Source organism: Camelus ferus, chromosome 13, assembly GCF_009834535.1.
Source record: "Camelus ferus isolate YT-003-E chromosome 13, BCGSAC_Cfer_1.0, whole genome shotgun sequence".
NCBI lineage: Eukaryota > Metazoa > Chordata > Mammalia > Artiodactyla > Camelidae > Camelus > Camelus ferus.
Genome location: NC_045708.1, coordinates 12,980,741 through 12,999,562, shown reverse-complemented (window position 1 = coordinate 12,999,562; position 18,822 = coordinate 12,980,741). Strand labels below are relative to the sequence as shown.

General features: G+C 42.5%; 1 protein-coding gene across 8 annotated transcripts in view; it reads left to right on the top strand.

Annotated features, from left to right (window-relative positions):
- Positions 1 to 18,822, top strand: part of UBR4 (ubiquitin protein ligase E3 component n-recognin 4) — a 122,407-nt gene that overhangs the window by 57,256 nt on the left and 46,329 nt on the right. For 5 of the 8 annotated variants that reach the window (XM_032495312.1, XM_032495313.1, XM_014562225.2 and 2 more), the window contains 13 exons: positions 568 to 689; positions 1,051 to 1,162; positions 2,929 to 3,059; positions 3,181 to 3,358; positions 3,825 to 3,929; positions 5,497 to 5,634; positions 6,350 to 6,524; positions 12,552 to 12,648; positions 13,277 to 13,384; positions 13,842 to 13,958; positions 14,903 to 15,112; positions 16,636 to 16,785; positions 18,035 to 18,262. In XM_032495312.1, the coding sequence (XP_032351203.1) occupies positions 568 to 689; positions 1,051 to 1,162; positions 2,929 to 3,059; positions 3,181 to 3,358; positions 3,825 to 3,929; positions 5,497 to 5,634; positions 6,350 to 6,524; positions 12,552 to 12,648; positions 13,277 to 13,384; positions 13,842 to 13,958; positions 14,903 to 15,112; positions 16,636 to 16,785; positions 18,035 to 18,262 (1,871 nt within the window). The remainder of the gene's footprint in view (positions 1 to 567; positions 690 to 1,050; positions 1,163 to 2,928; positions 3,060 to 3,180; positions 3,359 to 3,824; positions 3,930 to 5,496; positions 5,635 to 6,349; positions 6,525 to 12,551; positions 12,649 to 13,276; positions 13,385 to 13,841; positions 13,959 to 14,902; positions 15,113 to 16,635; positions 16,786 to 18,034; positions 18,263 to 18,822) is intronic. The other 3 variants (XM_032495310.1, XM_032495311.1, XM_032495315.1) reach the window with 3 other exon arrangements.

Sequence of the window (18,822 nt, the reverse complement as noted above, 5' to 3'; positions counted from 1 at the left end):
TTGAAAGCTTGATTCAAAACCAGTTGAAAAGGCAGAAGTTAGGCATCATCTATGAGAATTATTTTATTTCTCAGCCAGTACTTCCTTTGGTATTTAACTTCTCATGCTATCCAAGGTTTAGGTGGAAGAGTAAGGATCTGAATAGCTATCTAGGAAAATAGAAGGACCCCTGGTGCTCGTTTGTGTTTGGAGGTTGCTGGGGCGGTAAACCCGAAAGGCACGTGGAGGCCGTCTTCATCATCACCTGCCGTCTGGGGATAGTAGGGAACATTTAGAATCTGCTCCCCTCTTCACACTTCTCTGTCCTGTCTTGTGATGTCCATGAAGAGTAGACACTTTTTTCTGTGATGCAGGATATTTGGAAAGGCTTTTGAGGACAGTTTGGGAGATTCAGGAGACTATTAACAAATCACAAATAATGCTGACGACCTATATCTGCATGTGTGTTTTTGTGTGTGCTTGTCATTTTTGTGTTAGCTTGGCCTTTATGTGGGCATAAGGATTTTTGTTTTTATCTTGGACTCTCAAGTAGTTAGTAGTTTTTCATCATATTTTTTTCCCCTTTAGGCCTAACTCATATTGAAGCTACCGTCAATGCTCTGGTGGACATTATCCATGGCTACTGCACCTGTGAGCTGGACTGTATTAATACAGCATCCAAGATCTACATGCAGATGCTGTTGTGTCCTGTACGTACCGTTACAACCCCATATAACCCTGGGAATGTCTGGAAAATTTTTTTTTGTACGTTTGCCAACTACTGAAATAAAACAGTTTTAAAGGACGGTAATGGGAATTAAGGATTGTGGATGTTAAAAAAAGCTTTAAGATCTTACTTATTTCATGGAAAAGAAAGGTTTGGAAAGGGATGTACTTGGTCTGTCTTGTTCAGGTCAGGAAATGGGGTTAACTGCTGGCCTTGGTCAGCAGGGTTGCAGGTGAGAGTAGTGACTGTAAGTGACTGTTCAAGAAAGGAAAGTGTTTTCTAGACAGTTTCATGAGTAACATAAAACCTAAGAAGAAGAATGATGGTTTCCCTTTCAACCTCAGGATCCTGCTGTGAGCTTCTCGTGTAAACAAGCTCTAATTCGAGTCCTAAGGCCCAGGAATAAGCGGAGACACGTGACATTGCCCTCCTCCCCTCGAAGCAACACTCCAATGGGTAATGCGAGGTCTGGGTTTAGGCTTGTGTGTGTGGGGTGGTGTCGGGGGGAGGACGTTAGTGTTAGGGTTTGCTTCTCGTGTTGACCAAGGTCCTGGAGACTTGTTTTACTCTACTTTATTCCACACAGAATTTAAGGTGGTATATAAAAATGCATATAGTAACTAGAATACAAATAAAATCAAAACCAGGGAGAAATACAGCTACAATAGTAGAATCAAGCCAAGGATACAAAGAAATCTACATCACAAAGTCCTACATGGTGGTTAAGGGAAGCTCTTATATTTGGCCGAAGGCTTCCTAAGAGCCATAGCAAAACTAAAATAAGAACAGTTCAAAAATCATAGTGACTATAAAGAAAAAAAATACCACTTTTCAGGAAATGAAAAATTTCCTGGCCTGAAAGCCTTTACATTAAGGCTCCATTTTGTTGCCTGAGGGGTAGTATCCTCAGTGGACTTACCTACAGTAAGATCAACAGCGAATTTCGTAAGAGACTTCCCTCGTGATACACTTGGACACAAGTCAAGGACATAACATTTAACATTTTAGTCAAAGCAGTTCTATGAAGTGCCTAAATACTGCGTTAGTATATTATGTAACTCTGGTTACTTGGTTTGGCTCAGAAGTAAATTTCCAATGAAAGTCACGTGCATAGTTTTCAATTTTCTGTTAGCCATACTATAAGGAGTAAAAAGAAATATGTGAAATTAACTTACTAATAATTAACTTAATCCAGTATTTCAAAAAATATTTCAGAATGTAGTCAACATGAAAAATTATTTGTAAAATGTTTTGCATTCTTTAAAAATATTTTTTGTTCTGTCCTTAAAATCGAGTGGGTACTATATGCTAACATCACACATCTGTTTGGACCAGTGACATTGTAACTAGCAGCGGTGGCTACTGTATGGTACAGTGCAGGTCTAGAGGAGTGCATGTAACTTTGAGACCTTCAGACCTTCTTCCTCGAGTATCATTCATCTTATGTAAGCTTTTGATGAGTCAAGCAACAGTTTGTTTCTCTTTTCTCTGGGGAGAAGCCAGAGTCCAGACAGTTTGTTTTCAATTAAAGCCATATCCACATGCTTTTCTCAGCTCATCAAGTGGAAGGCGAGCCCTCCATCCTCTTCTGATGATTAGGGGTCTCACCTGGACTTGTCCCTTTTTAGAAGGCCTCTCCCCTTCACACACAAGCTGGTCTGGGCAGACCTGTAGTGCTGTCCTCAGCTTCCATTCGATGGTTTTACATTTCAATTCTGATTCTTCTCATAGTGATTGTGTAGTGTGAAAATCTCACTGCCCCAGTTGTTTTGGGAAAGAAACAGTAAAATAACACTTCAAGCTGCCAGTACAGATAACAGATAAACATCTCAATTGTATTGTTTTCCCTGTCTTGCCCAAGGTCTCCTGAGGGTTGGTGGGAGCTCATAGGGCCTACTGGTCTTCAGTTTCTCTGCCTTATGGAAATCCCTTTGGAATCCACGTTTTTGTTTTTTGTTTGTTTTTTCCTGTATCAGCTGGAAAAGTCTTTTCCTAAGGGTGATGGGGGCAGGCTGTCACTGCCAACACCACCTTCCCAGATCCAGTTAGGTCCAGGAAGCAAGAGAGCAGGGCCAGGCATAGCTCCTTGGAGCTCACCTCTGCAGTACAGGGTGCTAGCTGGTAGCTTGTCTTAGTTTTTGTTTGCCGTGTGGCTTATCTTATCCCATGCCAGGGGAGTAGAGAGCAAGCACCTTCAGGTGACTGGGGTTTCTTTGACTCAGGAGACAAGGATGATGATGACGATGATGATGCAGATGAGAAAATGCAGTCATCAGGGATCCCGAATGGTGGTCACATCCGTCAGGAAAGCCAGGAACAGAGTGAGGTGGACCATGGAGATTTTGAGATGGTGGTGAGTCTCTGGCAGCAGGAGAGGGGAGGAGGAGCCTTAGGACTCTTCTCCAACTCTTATTCAGTGGACTTCCAAAAGCTGCCATTTACCATGGGACACTGACAGAGCTTTCTCTCTGCAGTCTGAGTCGATGGTCCTGGAGACAGCTGAAAATGTCAACAATGGCAACCCCTCTCCCCTGGAGGCCCTGCTGGCAGGCGCAGAGGGCTTCCCCCCCATGCTGGACATCCCGCCTGATGCAGATGACGAGACCATGGTTGAACTAGCCATTGCCCTGAGCCTGCAGCAGGACCAGCAAGGTAGAAGGCAACGCCAGGAACACAGCGGCCCGTTGGCCGTGCACAGGAAAGAGGGTTTGGCAGTTACTGATACCCAGCTGACTTAGCTTGTCCCCAGATTTGGGGAGAGGTTGATCTGGGTGAGAGCTGTTCAGAGATACAGGTGGAGAGTGAGAGGGATTGTGTTGGGGTTTTTAGTGGGAGAGCCAACCGCATAGTTTCTGTGTTAGTTTGGTCTTTTGGATTATTTCCTCCCAAATCTGTTAGATTCCTCCAGCCTGTGTCCTGCCTGAGCTGAAGGAAGCCTTCCACCATCTCTGTAACTGAACTTGGTGGGTGGACAGCAATGGCTGTGGAATAACTTCCTCTAGGGCAGAGGGGATCACACGCTGGTGAGTTTAGACCCCGGAGGGCAGCAGGCGGCCAACGCAGCGTTGTGGACGGGGTCTGGAGGGGATGCTGTGCTCACTCTCCACTTGTTTCCCAGGCAGCAGCAGCAGTGCCCTGGGCCTGCAGAGCCTGGGGCTGTCCGGCCAGGCACCCAGCTCTTCCTCTCTGGACGCAGGAACCCTCTCTGACACCACAGCATCAGGTAACTGTCCACAGCAAGGAGCGCGGCTCAGGGCCCCAGGACCCTCAGGCCTCGTTTCCAATGCTGTGAGAGTGTAATGGGCAGCTGCTTTGACAGGCCATTCTGGACTTCCTGCTTCTGCCTTTGCTTTGGAGATTCGGGTGTGGAAGGCATAGCGATGCAGCTTGACAAAGGCGCTCATGGCTCCGCTTCCCTACACTTTGCATGCTGCCTGGCTTCAGCTGATTCCCCAAGGAAAGGCCGAGAGAGCGGCTTGCAGGTTGATCAGCTTCAGGTCTTAAATCACAGCTTCTAGGGTTCTTCATCAGAGTTCTAACATTTCAGACAATATTAAAAAGGAGACAAGAAGTAGAGCTCACACCTTTTAACTTTTTTTCTTTCTTTCATCTGCAAATAAAAGTGAAGCTGCCGGAAGCTGAGTTACGCTTCATGTCAGTGTGGGTAACCATCAGGGATCTGAGCTTGGGAGGTAGGGTTTTTATGAACAATTCAAATGCATAGGAAATCTTTAGACCTCATTTTGTCTTTACTTTCCATCTCTTTCTTAATCTGATAAGAAAAAAAAGTTATCCCCTGAATAGTCCATTGGTCCAAATACAGGAGGGCAGAACACCTGAACAGTCTGCTGGAAAATCAACCCCTGAGTGACTTAAGGGTTGATTTAGAGTTTTCAGACTGATGCTTTTTCCCTATATTTGTTTTTCTTTTTTTTTTTTTTTTTTTTCTTTCTTTCTTGTTTTGGGCATTTTATCCTGGGTAGATAGAAAGGGAGAAATTGGCTGTCCCCTCTCACCTGCTGCCATGGCTTGTTGCTTTTCTTAGATCTGTTTAGTTGCTGTCATTTCAGGCTTGGAGGTCGCCCTTGTGCTGTGCCAGTTGTGTTCCTCCTGTGCTCTGTGGCTGTCTTGGCTTTCCTCCCCCGTGTATCTCATCCAGCATTTTCCTCCTGTCTCAGCTCAGCCCTGATCCTGGATGCTGTGGCTGTCTCTGGGGAATTTCCTTGCTTCATTATTAGCATCTGATGAGGATGATTAGGAAGTATGAAATTTCCCAATGAGCTCCCCTCTAGACCACCTGATTAAAAAAAACCAAACAGGGTTGATTCAAGAGCTCATGCTAAGTGATTTCCTAGCATAAGCATAAATTGATTACAAAACACATCTCATTAAAATTCAGAGTTTATGCTTTTGAATGGTAATGGCTAGTTTCCGATCTCAGCAGGTGTCAGTAACACCTAGACTATGGTGACCGGGAAGCATTTTAGCTAGAAAACTGAGCGTCCATGTCACAGATTCTCCTTGAATCTCTGCACTATTTTACTTGCACTGTAATGTAACAGCGAAGGAAATGCCCAGTGAACTGGGTTTTCACTTCTGTCTAAGTACTGTTTGCAATGCACCGTGTATAGTGTTTGTTCCTGTTAGTGATTAACCAGCGAAGCGGATTTTTCCCTTTTTTCTTTGACGACAGGATACATAAACTGCATTGTGTCCTCTGCACTATGTGGTTTGATGCTTTCGCCCCAAGGAGGGGTTTTTACCTGTAACAGCTCTCGTTACTCTCCCAGCTCCAGCCTCGGACGATGAGGGCAGCACAGCAGCGACTGACGGCTCCACCCTTCGGACTTCTCCTGCTGACCACGGTGGGAGCGTGGGCTCGGAGAGCGGGGGAAGTGCAGTGGACTCAGTGGCTGGCGAGCACAGTGGTAATGTGGCTGGGGGTCTTGATCTCCTTGGGTGGAGGGTGGGGACAAAATAGGACTCCCTGTCTGGGTCCTGGGATTGGTTCCAGCTGAGGGAAGTTTAATTATCTGCTAGTAAAGGAAAGAAATGACATGCACAATCCCAGATCACGATTAATCTAAAACAGTTTTGGTATGACTTTTAAATGAGTCAACCTGTGGTTTTTGCTCCTTCTGTTGGGGGAGGAGATTTGGGGCAGTCCTTTTGTTAATGATCTGATGTGTTAATGAAGCAGGCCAGATATGTTAGCAGATGAAGGGTGGGGCTGTGGAATGAGGAAGGATGACAGCACCATTTGGGTTTGGTCTTATAAATCCATCTCTGCTTAGAAGTTGGATGTGAAAAGTTTTTTTGTAGCGGAGATAAAGAGTAGCTGATAATTCCTAACTTCCCAAGTCATTATATGTTTCCTCTGGAATATGAGATGGAAATTTATCAGCAGCTGAGATTAAGATTATTCTTGTGGATGGATCTTGTATTCTAGAGGATGAATGACCACCCAGAGAGTCATTTAGTGCTGTGGGGCCAGTATCACGAATTCAGTCCTTCTTGAGCTTCACATAGAAGAAAAGTTTCTAAAGCTACCAGTTATCATCTAACTATTGCTGACTTCAGAATGCATTGGATTGGACCATGCTTTGGGAGTTGATTTGCACTTTTTAAACTGTTTCTCTTTAGTATCTGGCCGGAGCAGTGCTTATGGTGATGCCACAGCAGAGGGGCATCCGGCTGGACCAGGAAGTGTCAGCTCAAGCACTGGCGCCATCAGCACCACCACCGGACATCAGGAAGGAGATGGCTCCGAGGGAGAAGGAGAAGGGGAAGGAGAAGGAGATGTCCACGCTAGCAACAGGTCAGGACCTGGCCATTTGCAGTCAAGAGGCTTTCCTGTGGGAGGTTTCAGGAATAGGATGGTGGATCAGTTGAGGAGGTAGAGTGTGTCATAACAGTATATTTCTTTTGAAATGCAAAGGTAATAAACTCAGGAAACAGTTTAAAAATCTTGGGAAGTGTTCTAGGTCTGTCTTCTTGGTCCTAATTAGAATTTCATCAGAACAATTGTAGAGATAATAGGAAGCGGTTTTTCTCTTAAGGCCCTTCTCTATATCCCTTAGTACCTGTAAAGTTATTGTCATAAGAACATGTATCCTCCTTACGCCCATCTTTCTGATGTTTCATCATCACCCATAAACTCATTTTGTAGCATTCTCTTTATAAATGGCACTGTTCTAGGCTCAACAGTGATAGTTACTAACTAAATACTATAAGTAACTCCTTGTTCAGTATGTTGATCAGGTAACAGAGAAGTAAGACAGGAAATGCATGTTTATGTCTAGAAATATCAGTGGTGGGGCATTTGGCAGATGGAAAATAATTCATAAAATCCTAATCCATCCCCCTTAAGAAATTTTGGTGGTATTTGGTACTGGATTGGTGTGGTGAATGTATTCTTAACCAAGAGGTCACTGGAGAAATAGAAAAAACCCAAAGGATATACTTGTGATAGAATGTTTGTTAAATTCATTGAGGCCCACAGTTACCACATTAGTACAGAAATCAGTATTTTGAACTGAATGATTTCTATCAGAAAAATAGTTCACTGAAGCAGTCGGGTATCAGTCATTTTGAGAGGGCGTCAGAGAGTGTCTCCTGTGTTCCTTGTATCCTGCTGCTTCTGCTCAAGCTTGTGCAGTATCTCTGGTGAAGATGACCTCTGGCTCAGTTAACTGATGATATTTTGATGGGGTTTGTTTTTCAACTGTTTAACTTATAAAGGCATTTTCTACTTAATCTTTTTTTTCCCTCTTACTGTGATTTCTAGATTAATTCAGTGTGTTCAGATAATGTGATCTTTGTGATTTCTGGTTCTCTGAAATTTACTTTTAAAAATAATTTTAACCCAGTCTACATTTGCTTTGTTGTTGTTGTTGTTGTTGAAGTACCATCAGTTACAATGTGTCAGTTTCTGATGTACAGCACAATGTCCCAGCCATGCACGTACGTACATGTATTCGTTTTCATATTCTTTTTCATTAAAGGTTATTACAAGATACTGAACATAGTTCCCTGTGCTATTACATTTGCTTTTTAATTGGAACAGTTAAGTTTATTTACAGTGAATGTTAACTACTGATATATTTGAATTTATACCTGCAGTTTATTCTGTGCTTCTTATTTGTTCTGCCTGTTTCTGTGTTTGTTATTATCTTCTTTGTAGCCGTCTTTTGGGTTGATTTGGTATTTTTTCATTCCTTACCTCCCCCCCTCCCTGCAGCTTTGCAAGTTTGAAGGTTGTTCGCTCTGTTTCCAGTCTTTTAGTAGTTACACTAGTCATTTTAACATGCATATTTAACTTACCCAAAACTAAAGTTAACTAAGAGCTGTAGCTTCTTCCTGAAAACATGAGTACCTTAGACGGCTTTGTTCATTCTTATGAATTTAAACGATTATATTTGTGTGTCTTAATGAAAAAAAGCCTTTTTAAAGCTTTCAGGATACTATTGCTGTTTTATGGAGTTTATGTGGTCATTGTTTGTTTAGATTTGCTCACATGTTTACTACTTTCTATGCCCATCGTTTCTTTGGCATCTCAGACCTTCCATCTAGGGTCATTTTCTTCTTTAAGTCTGTCTGTTAGATTTTCCTTCAGGGGAGGTCCCCTGTGGAAATGTTTTTAGTTTGCTTACATTTTGTGGATTTATTTTATTTTTGATGGGCATACAATTTTGTGTTGACATTTTTTCCCTCCCCAAACTGAGAATGGTATCCACTGTTACTGCCAATGTGATGTCACCTGCTGTTACAGCTATTGCTTCTTTGAAAACAGTGTCTTTACTACTGCTTTTAAGATCTTTATTTTGTCATTGTGTTTTTTGTAGTTTTGCTTGGATAGGTTTAGTATTAAACCAAAAGGGGAAAAAAATGTATAAACTAATTGTATTTCAGCAGCTAATTCTTTTTTTCCTTCTTTTCTCTCAGTGTCAAGATTTGAACCAGCTGATTTTTCTTGTAGGCTCCCAATATGGGAGGAAGTGATATCCTTCTGTTTACTTCTAAACTCAAGGTGTAGCCTTCTGTGATTCTTTCATGAGGCTCTCATAGAAGGCTCTCCCCACTTGGGGCAGATTCTGGATGTTTTTGCCTATTCCAGATGCCTTGTGAGGTCCTAGCAACCAGTTGCTCAAGCTGCCTTCAGAGCATCATGGCCTCAAGTTTTCAGATGCCTTAAAAATCAGTCTCAGGGCTTTGCTTACCCCTCTGGATTTCTATCTTGACTCATTCTCTGAGTGACTTCTTGATAATTTCTCTAATAATTTCTTAATTGCTAGTGAGCTCATTATTGCTTTTATTTTGACCCCTGCATTCAATAATCTTTCTAAATTCACTCAAATTCTAATTAAAGATTTTGATAATTAGATTACTTCTAATTATGGGTTTGATAATTAGATTAATTCTGATTACAGGTTCTGCATGAGCAATCTTGTCTAGTGCAAAAAAAATATAATTTTTTTCTCTCCAGTCTTTAGGCCTTTTAATTGCCTTTTCTTGCCTTATTTCATTGGCTAGGACAGGAGTGGTGATGGTGGAAATCTTATCGCATTCTCAGATACCAGGGAAGAGGTTCAGTATTTTACCATTAAGTATGTTACCTAGAGGATTTTCTATAGATATTCTTTATCAAGTTAAGTTTTGTTCCTGGTTTGCTGGGAGATGGTTTATCTAGAATTGGTTTCTGAAGCTTTCTAGTTGCTTTTGTTACACTTAATTGTTAATGTCTTTATCTTTTGTTCTGTTCAAGGTTGTAAATTACATTAATTGGTTTTTCCATTATTAAACCAACATTCTGGGGTCACTTGATCATGATGTCTTACCCTTTTTATCACTGGATTTGATTTGCTAATATTTTATTTAGACTTGTAATTTTTCTTCTTTGAAATGTCTTTATCATGTATCAGTATTCATGTTATTCTGGCATCAGAGTAAGCGAGGACATGTTTGTGGATGTATTTTTGATGTCTAGAAGAGTTTGGGTAAGATTGGTATTATTTCATCTATGAATTCTTGAAAAAGTGAAGTCATCTGGGTCTGGGCTTTCTTTAAGGGAAGATATTGAATTATAGCTTTATTCTTTAAATGACAGAATTATTTCTATTTCTTTGTGTGTCAATTTTGGTATGTTGTGATTTTCAAGGAATTTGATAATTTTATTTAAGTTGTCAACTTTATTGGCATAAAGTTGTTTATAATATATTTTATCATACTTTTAATGTTTTTAGGATCTGTAGTGATACACCTCTTTTCATTTCTAGTATTGGTAACTTAAATTTTTTTTTTTTTTCTAAAAATCAGTCTGGCCAGGAGTTATCAATATTACTTGCAAAGAAACAACTTTGGCTTTGCATTTTCTCTGTTGTATGCCTGCTCTCTGTTTCACTTCCACTCTATTATTTCCTTCCTCTCCTTACCAGCTATTTTGTTTTAGTACTTTATTTTTTGGGAGCTTAATTTTCTGTGTTTTGGTTTTTTTTAGCTTCATAAGATAGAAGTTTAAATTAATGATTTTTAAGTATTTATTTTTAGATACATATTTGAAGTTACGTGTTTTTCTCTAAAATTCTCTGTAAACTTTGCTTTGGCTGTAGCCCACATATTTTGATATGTTGTATTTTCATTGCTATCCAGTTCAAAATGTTTTCTAAATTCTGTTGTAATTTAGTTTTTGGCTCATGGGATATTTAGAAATATGTTGCTAAATTTCCAGACATTTGAGTATTTTCTAATTATTTTTCTGTTGTTGATTTATAGTGTAATTTACTGTAGTTGGGGAACATAGTATGTGAATTTCAACCCTTTGAAATTTCTTGAGACTCATTATTACTTCTAAAATAATGTTAATATCTTTTTAGAATTTTCAGTTGTTTTTCGGTGGAGGGTCAATTTAGGTAATGTGGTCTTGTTGGTAGTGGAATTCTCTAAAGTTGTGTAAGTTTGCTTTATTTTTCAGTAATTAAATAATTGTTAAGTGACTTATTGTTTTAAATAATATAATAATTGAATTGGTTTTAACTTTAAGCCACAAGAGGAGGGAATTGTGATTTTTGGTACACTGTTTTTTTTGTTGTTGTTGCTTTTCGTTTTTGTTGTTAAGTTTCAAGAGTACTACTATCTTAAAAGTTTGAAAAGTCAGTAATCTGGTATGATCTTGATCCCGGTCAAGACTCCTCGTTTTGTTGACTGTTTCCTTTGTGTGTATAGTCACACATACATTCTCCAAATCTGAGCAATTTTAGTCCATCTCAAAACTTGTTATGTTTTATCCTAAAAGTATTGAGCTGCTGCTGTCATCTCATCCTTCATCACTTGTACACCTCTGTTCTTGGGCATTTTTTATTCATTTGTAGTCCCTACACAGCTGTCCTAATTATTCAAAGATGCATGCGTGGGCTTTTATATGTTACTATATTCTGAAGGTTGTTTAGCTCATTCCTTTGAGTTCTTTTTAGAATGATTATCATTAATTATTCAAGACTATTTTCATTCAAGATTTATTATTTTGAAAATATTCTGGATACCTGCTAGGGTACTTAATACATGAAAATTACACTTTAAAATATATGTATAACTTATCCCAGCCAAATGACATTCTAGAAAAGGCACAGCTACAGAAACAATAAAAAGATCATGATTTCCAGGGGCTTGGGGAGAGGGAGGGAGGGAGGGAGGAATGAATAGATGGAGCACAAGGGATTTTTAGGGCAATGAAATTATTCTGTGTGATACTATTAGTGGTGGCTACATGTCATTATGCATTTGTCAAAACCCATATTATGTACAACATCAAGAGTGAACCCTAATGTAAACTGTGGACTTTAGTTGATAATAATGTGCCCATGTTGGTTCATCGATTGTACCAAATATGCCACACTGATGAGGGATATTGAGGGTAGGGGAGTATATATGTGTGGGTGGGAAGAGCTTTGTGCAAACTCTCTGTATTTTCTACTCAATTCTGCTGTGAACTTGAAACTGCTCTAAAAAAATAAAGTCTATTAATTAAAAAAAAATATATATATATATAAAAATTGTGGTTTCTTATAGTCTGTAAAGTAAAATGAAGCAAAAACAGTTTATTAATTATGAGAGTGAATCCATTAATTGATTCAGCATATGTACTGTTAATCTGTGTAAGATTGTGTTAGGTGAGACTGCCAACCAACTTGTCGACAACACCCTAATTAATTTTCATATTCTTCTTCTTGAATTAGCATATGCACTAGAGATCCAGAGGGACACATTTACTTTGGGAACCCAGCTGTATATCTGCAGGTGAAGAAGGCTAGGTAGTGGCCAGCTGCATATATGGGAGAACTCACGGTTCTAGTATTGATATTGAAGTTGAATTCTGCAGGTAAAGCAGTGACTGGCCTTCCTAAGGGCTTGGGAAGCAAGAAAAAGAAAGATCTGGGTCACTGTGCAACTGGATAATGTAAAATGTTTAGGTAGAAGTCCAGAAAACAATGCGTGGAGGCAGAATAGGACCATGTGTCAGAAAAAGTCATCAGGCTTACTGTTGACGGTTTGGTGTTAATGCTGAGAACCACTAGGACCGGATTGCTTGAGAGAGATTTTGACTTTCCTGTAGTAAGTTTCAGTACCATCTGTTGTATTTTGGAATAGTTTTGTTCTCCTTTAACAGGGGGAGATTTTTCCTTCTTTGTTGCTGGTATACTGAAGATATTTCTTAACATTTTTTAATGCTAGGATTCTTCCTAAGCAGTAGGCTCCTTGTTTACCCTGGTGGCAGGAGGAAAGAACTATATTCAGCTGGCTAGTGTTTGTGTGCTGGCTCATGTTTCATGTATTTTTCTTCACCTTTTAGGCTGCACATGGTTCGTCTGATGCTGTTGGAGAGACTACTGCAAACCTTGCCCCAGTTACGAAATGTTGGAGGTGTCCGGGCCATCCCATACATGCAGGTATCCCTCAGTTCACTTGGGTCTGTCACATCATAGTTGGACCATCCTTAAGCATGCTCACAGTTCTCTCCAGAGGCTTGGTATTGTTTGGCATTAGGTCATAAAATAATGCAATGTAATTTTGAATTGCAAGTTATAGCCCTTCATTTTAGAGATGAGAAGGCTGAGAATCAGAGAATTAAATTAAAAATGTCTGTAGTTATCCAGCAGTTATTGACAGAGCCAGGAGCAAAAGTCTGCTCCAGAGATTCTTAGTATATAGTAGCTCTAGTATTAGTGATAAGGCATGGTCTGATAGCTATTCCTGGCAAAATTGTTCTTTAATTCTTAGCACAGCACACTGCCACGTCTTAAGCCACTTTGGTTGGATATACTGTTAGTCAGTTAGTTAGTTAGTTTTGCAGAACATTTTCTGTGATGCCAAGGGTGGCATATACCACAATTTGACTCTTCTGACTCTGGACACTTCAACTTTGGGTACCTCAAGACTTAGAACCTTTTCATGGGTTATAGTTATGATTGACAGGAAAGTCAGGAAAATTAGAATTTCTTCTGAAACACCTTGTGTTTAGAGTTGTTATTCTTTAGGGAATTGGCTTCCATGTTTTGTCTCTCTGTTGACTTCCAGGTAATTCTGATGCTTACTACAGATCTGGATGGAGAAGATGAAAAAGACAAGGGGGCCCTGGACAACCTGCTCTCCCAGCTAATTGCTGAACTGGGCATGGATAAAAAGGTGAAATTTGAGCATCATACTATGTGAGAAGCAGGGATTAGCTGAGATGAGTCTTCACTTTTTCATTCCTCTCTTAGAGGAACTCCATTCAGCTTCAGGAAGGGATCAGCCACTGAGGGCTCCAGTTCTGTCGATTCATCAGAAAGCCTTTTTAGGGCATACTTTGGCCCGGTCATGCTTTTGGATCTTTTTGGCTGTAAATGAGGAACAAAATCAAGTCCCTGCCCTCATTGACTTTTTGTAACTCCACAAGCTAAAAACAATGAATTGTTTGTGTCTTAGTATGGCCTTCTAGGTGTACAGATCATGGGGTACAGACCACAGGTCCATTGGAGCTTGTTTTGTCTCTGATTCCACATGAGGAACGTTTAGCATTGATAGGCGTAAGGGAATCTTGTTGAGAGGATGCCTCAAGGTTAAAGTAAGTGTGGCCTTCTGGGTTCCGCCCCTTCTGCAGGACGTCTCCAAGAAGAACGAGCGCAGTGCCCTGAATGAGGTCCACCTGGTAGTGATGAGGCTCCTGAGTGTCTTCATGTCCAGGACCAAATCCGGGTCCAAGTCTTCCATATGTGAGGTATTTTACTTTGGGCTAGTGGGTGTGGGGAAAGGAAAGAGAATTGTCTGGTTGGTGCTGGGGCAAAGGGCAGAGGCTGTTAGAGTAAGTCCATTGTTGCTCGGGAGGAGTAAGATTCTAAGCTGTCACCTCTTCAGGAGCCAGAGCCTCCACCTTTTTCAGAATCCCTTCCAAGCTCTGATCTTTTCCAACAAACCCGCCAATGGAGGGGTTAAAGGGTTTGGAAATTCCATTATTGAAAAGCAGGAGACTGTTCTGCAAGGCGCAGAGTGACTAAGAGGATTCTCCTGCTGTACGTTGCTATAAGGTATGGTAATAAAGCAGAGAGAAAGCAGCGTGTGCGTGGTGGAAAGGAGATTAACACAAAGCAGAGAAGGTAGAAATGGAGGCTGAACTGCATCTAATCTTAATGAGCTTATGCGCTGTGGGGTTTGCTGGGATTTGCAAGGCTCTTCTAATGGTTTTATTTACAGTAGCTTTTCTCCTACTTTTTTATTCATGTGATCACTTACCCCATCTCCTTTGGAGGCTGGTTCTATGGGAAGAGCCCCTACTAGGAGGGTGGGGTTGCTAAGAAGTGCCTATAGTGGAAAGTTTTCTCTCTTCTTGAAATAAATGGGCTGCTTTTCAAGTTGCCCAAGGAAAAAGAAAACCTGCCCCTCCAGGTGGAAAGGTTATCTAATCCTTGCCTTCTTGGCCTCTGGCCCATATGTGCAGGGAGATTAGAGTTGAGAACTGGCATTTCTTTGTTTTCTCTTAACCATGCTGTTGTTCAAAAGAGTTGGAGAAATTTTTGAGCTAGCCGGGAAACGTGTAACTCAAGAGACTGACTCACTTCATGATAGCTAACTCTAAGGCTGTTGTGAGCGTGTTTCCTATCCCCAGCACCCGGCTGGATTTCACAGTTTTGTAGGCCATTCTTAGCGTCTCCGTTTTTTCCCCAGTCATCTTCCCTCATCTCCAGTGCCACGGCGGCAGCCCTGCTGAGCTCTGGGGCTGTGGACTACTGCCTGCACGTGCTCAAGTCCCTGCTGGAGTACTGGAAGAGCCAACAGAATGAGGAGGAGCCCATGGCGACCAGCCAGTTGCTAAAACCACATACTACTTCATCCCCACCCGACATGAGCCCGTTCTTCCTCCGCCAGTATGTGAAGGTGAGGGCCTTCCCCGGGCACAGTGACCACTCTGTCCCTCATCCAGAGCACTGTCCTCCTCACTCTCAGTAGCGCTGAAGGAGCCGAGTTATGTCACACACTCCCCTTGCTGTCACAAGAGGCCCTTAAACACGCTAGTTTAAAAGATGGTCTTTCTGGTCAGGTGAATCTGGAAACAAGTCCTGGGAACAGGTGTTCCCCCTTAGCAGCCCTGAAGCTTGGGCAAGTTCTAGCTAACCTTGGTAAGCTTCAGTCTGTACACCTGGAAAGTGAGGATACACATCGTATCTGCTTTATAGAGTTGTGAGCATTAAATGACGTGATGTTTGTAACACACAGTGCCTAGAACGTACCCTTGCTCAGTAAATGTTACTATCGCCATTTCTGTCCCATTTGAGCCCATACAGTAGAACACGATGGGCTGGACTAGCTGTGCGTCTTGTTGCACACTCAACTGCTGTGAATAGTATGGGAATATAATGTGAATCTATTCACATCCTCTCTCTCTTTTTATACGCTTTTGGTGATTTTCTCTAACTTTTAGGCCAAAAAGTTCTTTGCGGATTCACCTATGTACTTAACTCTACTTCATCACCTACAGCACCCCTGCATGCAGCCCTGCTTACCTGTGCGTTTCCCCCACTGTGAATGTTGCCTTTGTGCATGCTGTCCTGAAATTCTGAAATTCTCTCCTCTCCTTCTGCATCCCTTCCTTCCCCCATCTAGTTAATTCCTAGTCCTTCCTCAACACCCAGCTCAAGCATTAGATCCTTCCCCAACACGTATTTCCTTGCCATCAAGTCTGATAAAGAGAGCCTTTCCCTGGGTCCCAGTGTGCACCCTGTGCACACTGGTGGAGTCTTCCCCTCCAAACTATCAGTCAAGACCTTATTTTAATCCTCTTAGCACCCCAGTGCTTGCTTGCATAGAACTGATAAGTAACTGGTGATTGAGTTATGAGACATATGCCCCCAAACTCTTGCAAACTCTCCCTGGGGACCACACAGCTTGCAGGATGGCTGTTGTTTGTTGTCTTCACATCTCTCCGTACCCCTGCCTCTCTGTGTGGGCCCAGGATCTCGACTGAGCTTGGTGATGCTGACCCCCTTATATATATAAATATTTGCTGTCTTGGAAAGCTTTGGTTCTAGGGGAATGAAATACATCTCTCATAGAAAGTCCTTCCCTACTACTGTTTTTTCAGTTTGTTCTTGTTCTAACTAATTTTTATGTAAGCAGAGTGAAATCAATCCAGTGTCAAAAACCAGAGTGAAATGCTGGAACTTTAAGAGCAGTGAGATCTGTGTCCACTGTGACCTTGGCATGAAATTGCCCCCAGGAGCCTGGGGCCTTCCTGGGTTTGTAAACTAAGCTGTCAGTCAGTCATGGTTCCAGCTTTGAAAGGCGCCTTTTACCATCTCCAACAAAGGATATACCTTATGAACAGTAAAACAGCCTTTTTCCTAATTGTGGTCACGGAAAATTGTCAATCACAGATTCTTACACAAGTGTTCTTCTCCCAGGGCCATGCTGCTGATGTGTTTGAGGCCTACACTCAGCTTCTAACAGAGATGGTCCTGAGGCTGCCATACCAAATCAAAAAGATCGCTGACACTAATTCTCGAATCCCGCCTCCTGTCTTTGATCATTCGTGGTTTTACTTTCTCTCAGAGGTAAGTGAAGGTCCCAGGCAGTGTGCCAGTCGAGGAGAGGACACATGGCTGGGACTGCCTTTGTGGCCCCATTGTGTCCTCACCCTCATGCAGTATTTCCCCTTGCAGAGTCCCTCCCACTATTTAGGCCTTGCACCTCCAGAGTGTGCTAATGGTGAGACTGTGGGAGATGTGTATCAAAGCAAGCCATCCACTTTAGGTTCTAATTCTGTACATTTAACTTCCCCCACATGTGGTGATCATGGGCAGGTTTAATTGTTTGGATTCTGGAAAACAGAACATATACTAGTTAAATATAACTGAGAGATCTTAACATACAGAATTGGTTAAATAGTCATTGAAGAACCAAAAAGATAAAAAGGGAGCAACTGAGGTAACAGAGATAGTAACTGAAGAAGCAGCTGCCAGCAGCCCTTCGTATGGAGAGGAGAGGCCTGGTGGATCTGAGGAGGGCGTGCTGCTGCTGATCCCTGAGGAGCTCTGGAGGGATGTGATGTGGCTGATTCTGGAAGTACAGAAGGAAGCTGATGACTGGGACCACCTGAACTTGGTTTGCCCTTGACTACTAAAGGAACGCTGGAGGCTGCTGGGGTGAAGGGCTGGTGCTGGGACAGCAGGCGAACAGGAGGGAGCAAGTCCCTTCTTTGCCTCCTGCCTCTGGTGTCCCTCTAGGGCTCCCTATTGGCAGAACCTAAGAGGGGACCAGCTGGCAAAGAAGCAGTGCAGTTAGCACATAGCTGTGAAGTGGACATCACAGAGCCCGGGGTGGTAGGGTGGTGGGTTTGGAGCCGAGAGAAAACAGCTTAAGAACTTGCCCAGCAAGCGTGAGACTAACTCTAGGAAGAATGATGTTAGCAAACCCCAAGTGACCATTTCAGGTGGTGTGAAGTACAACAACCCAGCTTCTTCCCCACCGCTTTTACCCACAAGAGAGGTTCTGAATGTTTTTTCCCTTGCGGTTTCACTCTGGAGTGGAGACCAGCTTCCCTGTAGACTCCTAAGCACTCCATGAGGTGGAGCAGGAATAGTGCTCTTTTTCTCTTTTTGATGTTCTTATTTCTATGCTTTTTTTTCTCCTGGTCTCTGTAAGGAATATTGAAGTTCACCAGAGGTTGACTTGACTGCAAGGAAGTAGCTTGGTTTGTGTTTCTAACCGGTTTTTAGTAACAGTCTGTGAAAACCCAGGGAGCTGTGGCCAGTACCAGTGCAGTTCCAGAGTCACTGACTCTGTGTTGTTCCTCCCCTCCAGTACCTGATGATCCAGCAAACTCCGTTTGTGCGCCGCCAAGTCCGCAAACTTCTGCTTTTCATCTGTGGGTCAAAGGAGAAATACCGCCAGCTGCGGGATTTGCACACGCTGGACTCCCACGTGCGTGGGATCAAGAAGCTGCTGGAGGAGCAGGGGATATTCCTCCGGGCAAGCGTGGTCACAGCCAGCTCAGGCTCCGCCTTGCAGTATGACACGCTCATCAGCCTGGTACGGCCTGTGCGGGAGGGCGGGAGGGCGGGAGGGCCGGGAGAAGGCATGTGATGAGGCTCAGCCAAGTAGGTGATAGGATGGAGCAGCACACACAGGGCTTTTCAACAATATGTAGAGGACGTCATGGCCAGGGTGGTGGTCAGGGTAGATCCATGGCACACGTCTGGGTGCTGTACCGTGTGCAGTTGGCCTCAGGGTCTGCGATTCCCCCCACCATGCCCACCTCTACCTGGCAGGGCTTCCGCCATTGTGAGGAGGGGTGGCTTGGGCTTCTTACCAGTGTCATTTGCTCATGTCGTAGACAGGAGCAGCCTGAGATGTGTGCGCCTCTCATCCTTGTCCCTGAAAACTAAAGAAATGGTGTATTTCCAACCGCCTAAGATAAATTGTTTGACTTTGGGGAGTAAATGGAATATATTGCACAGGAACATCCAGAAAGAACATCTTCAGTATTAAAGACTCCATATCTAATGCTCTTACTATTGTGCTTTTTGCAAGAAAAAAATAAGCTGGGTTGTAGTGTCTTAGGGCACAGCCTGCCTTTGCTGCTGCATTAT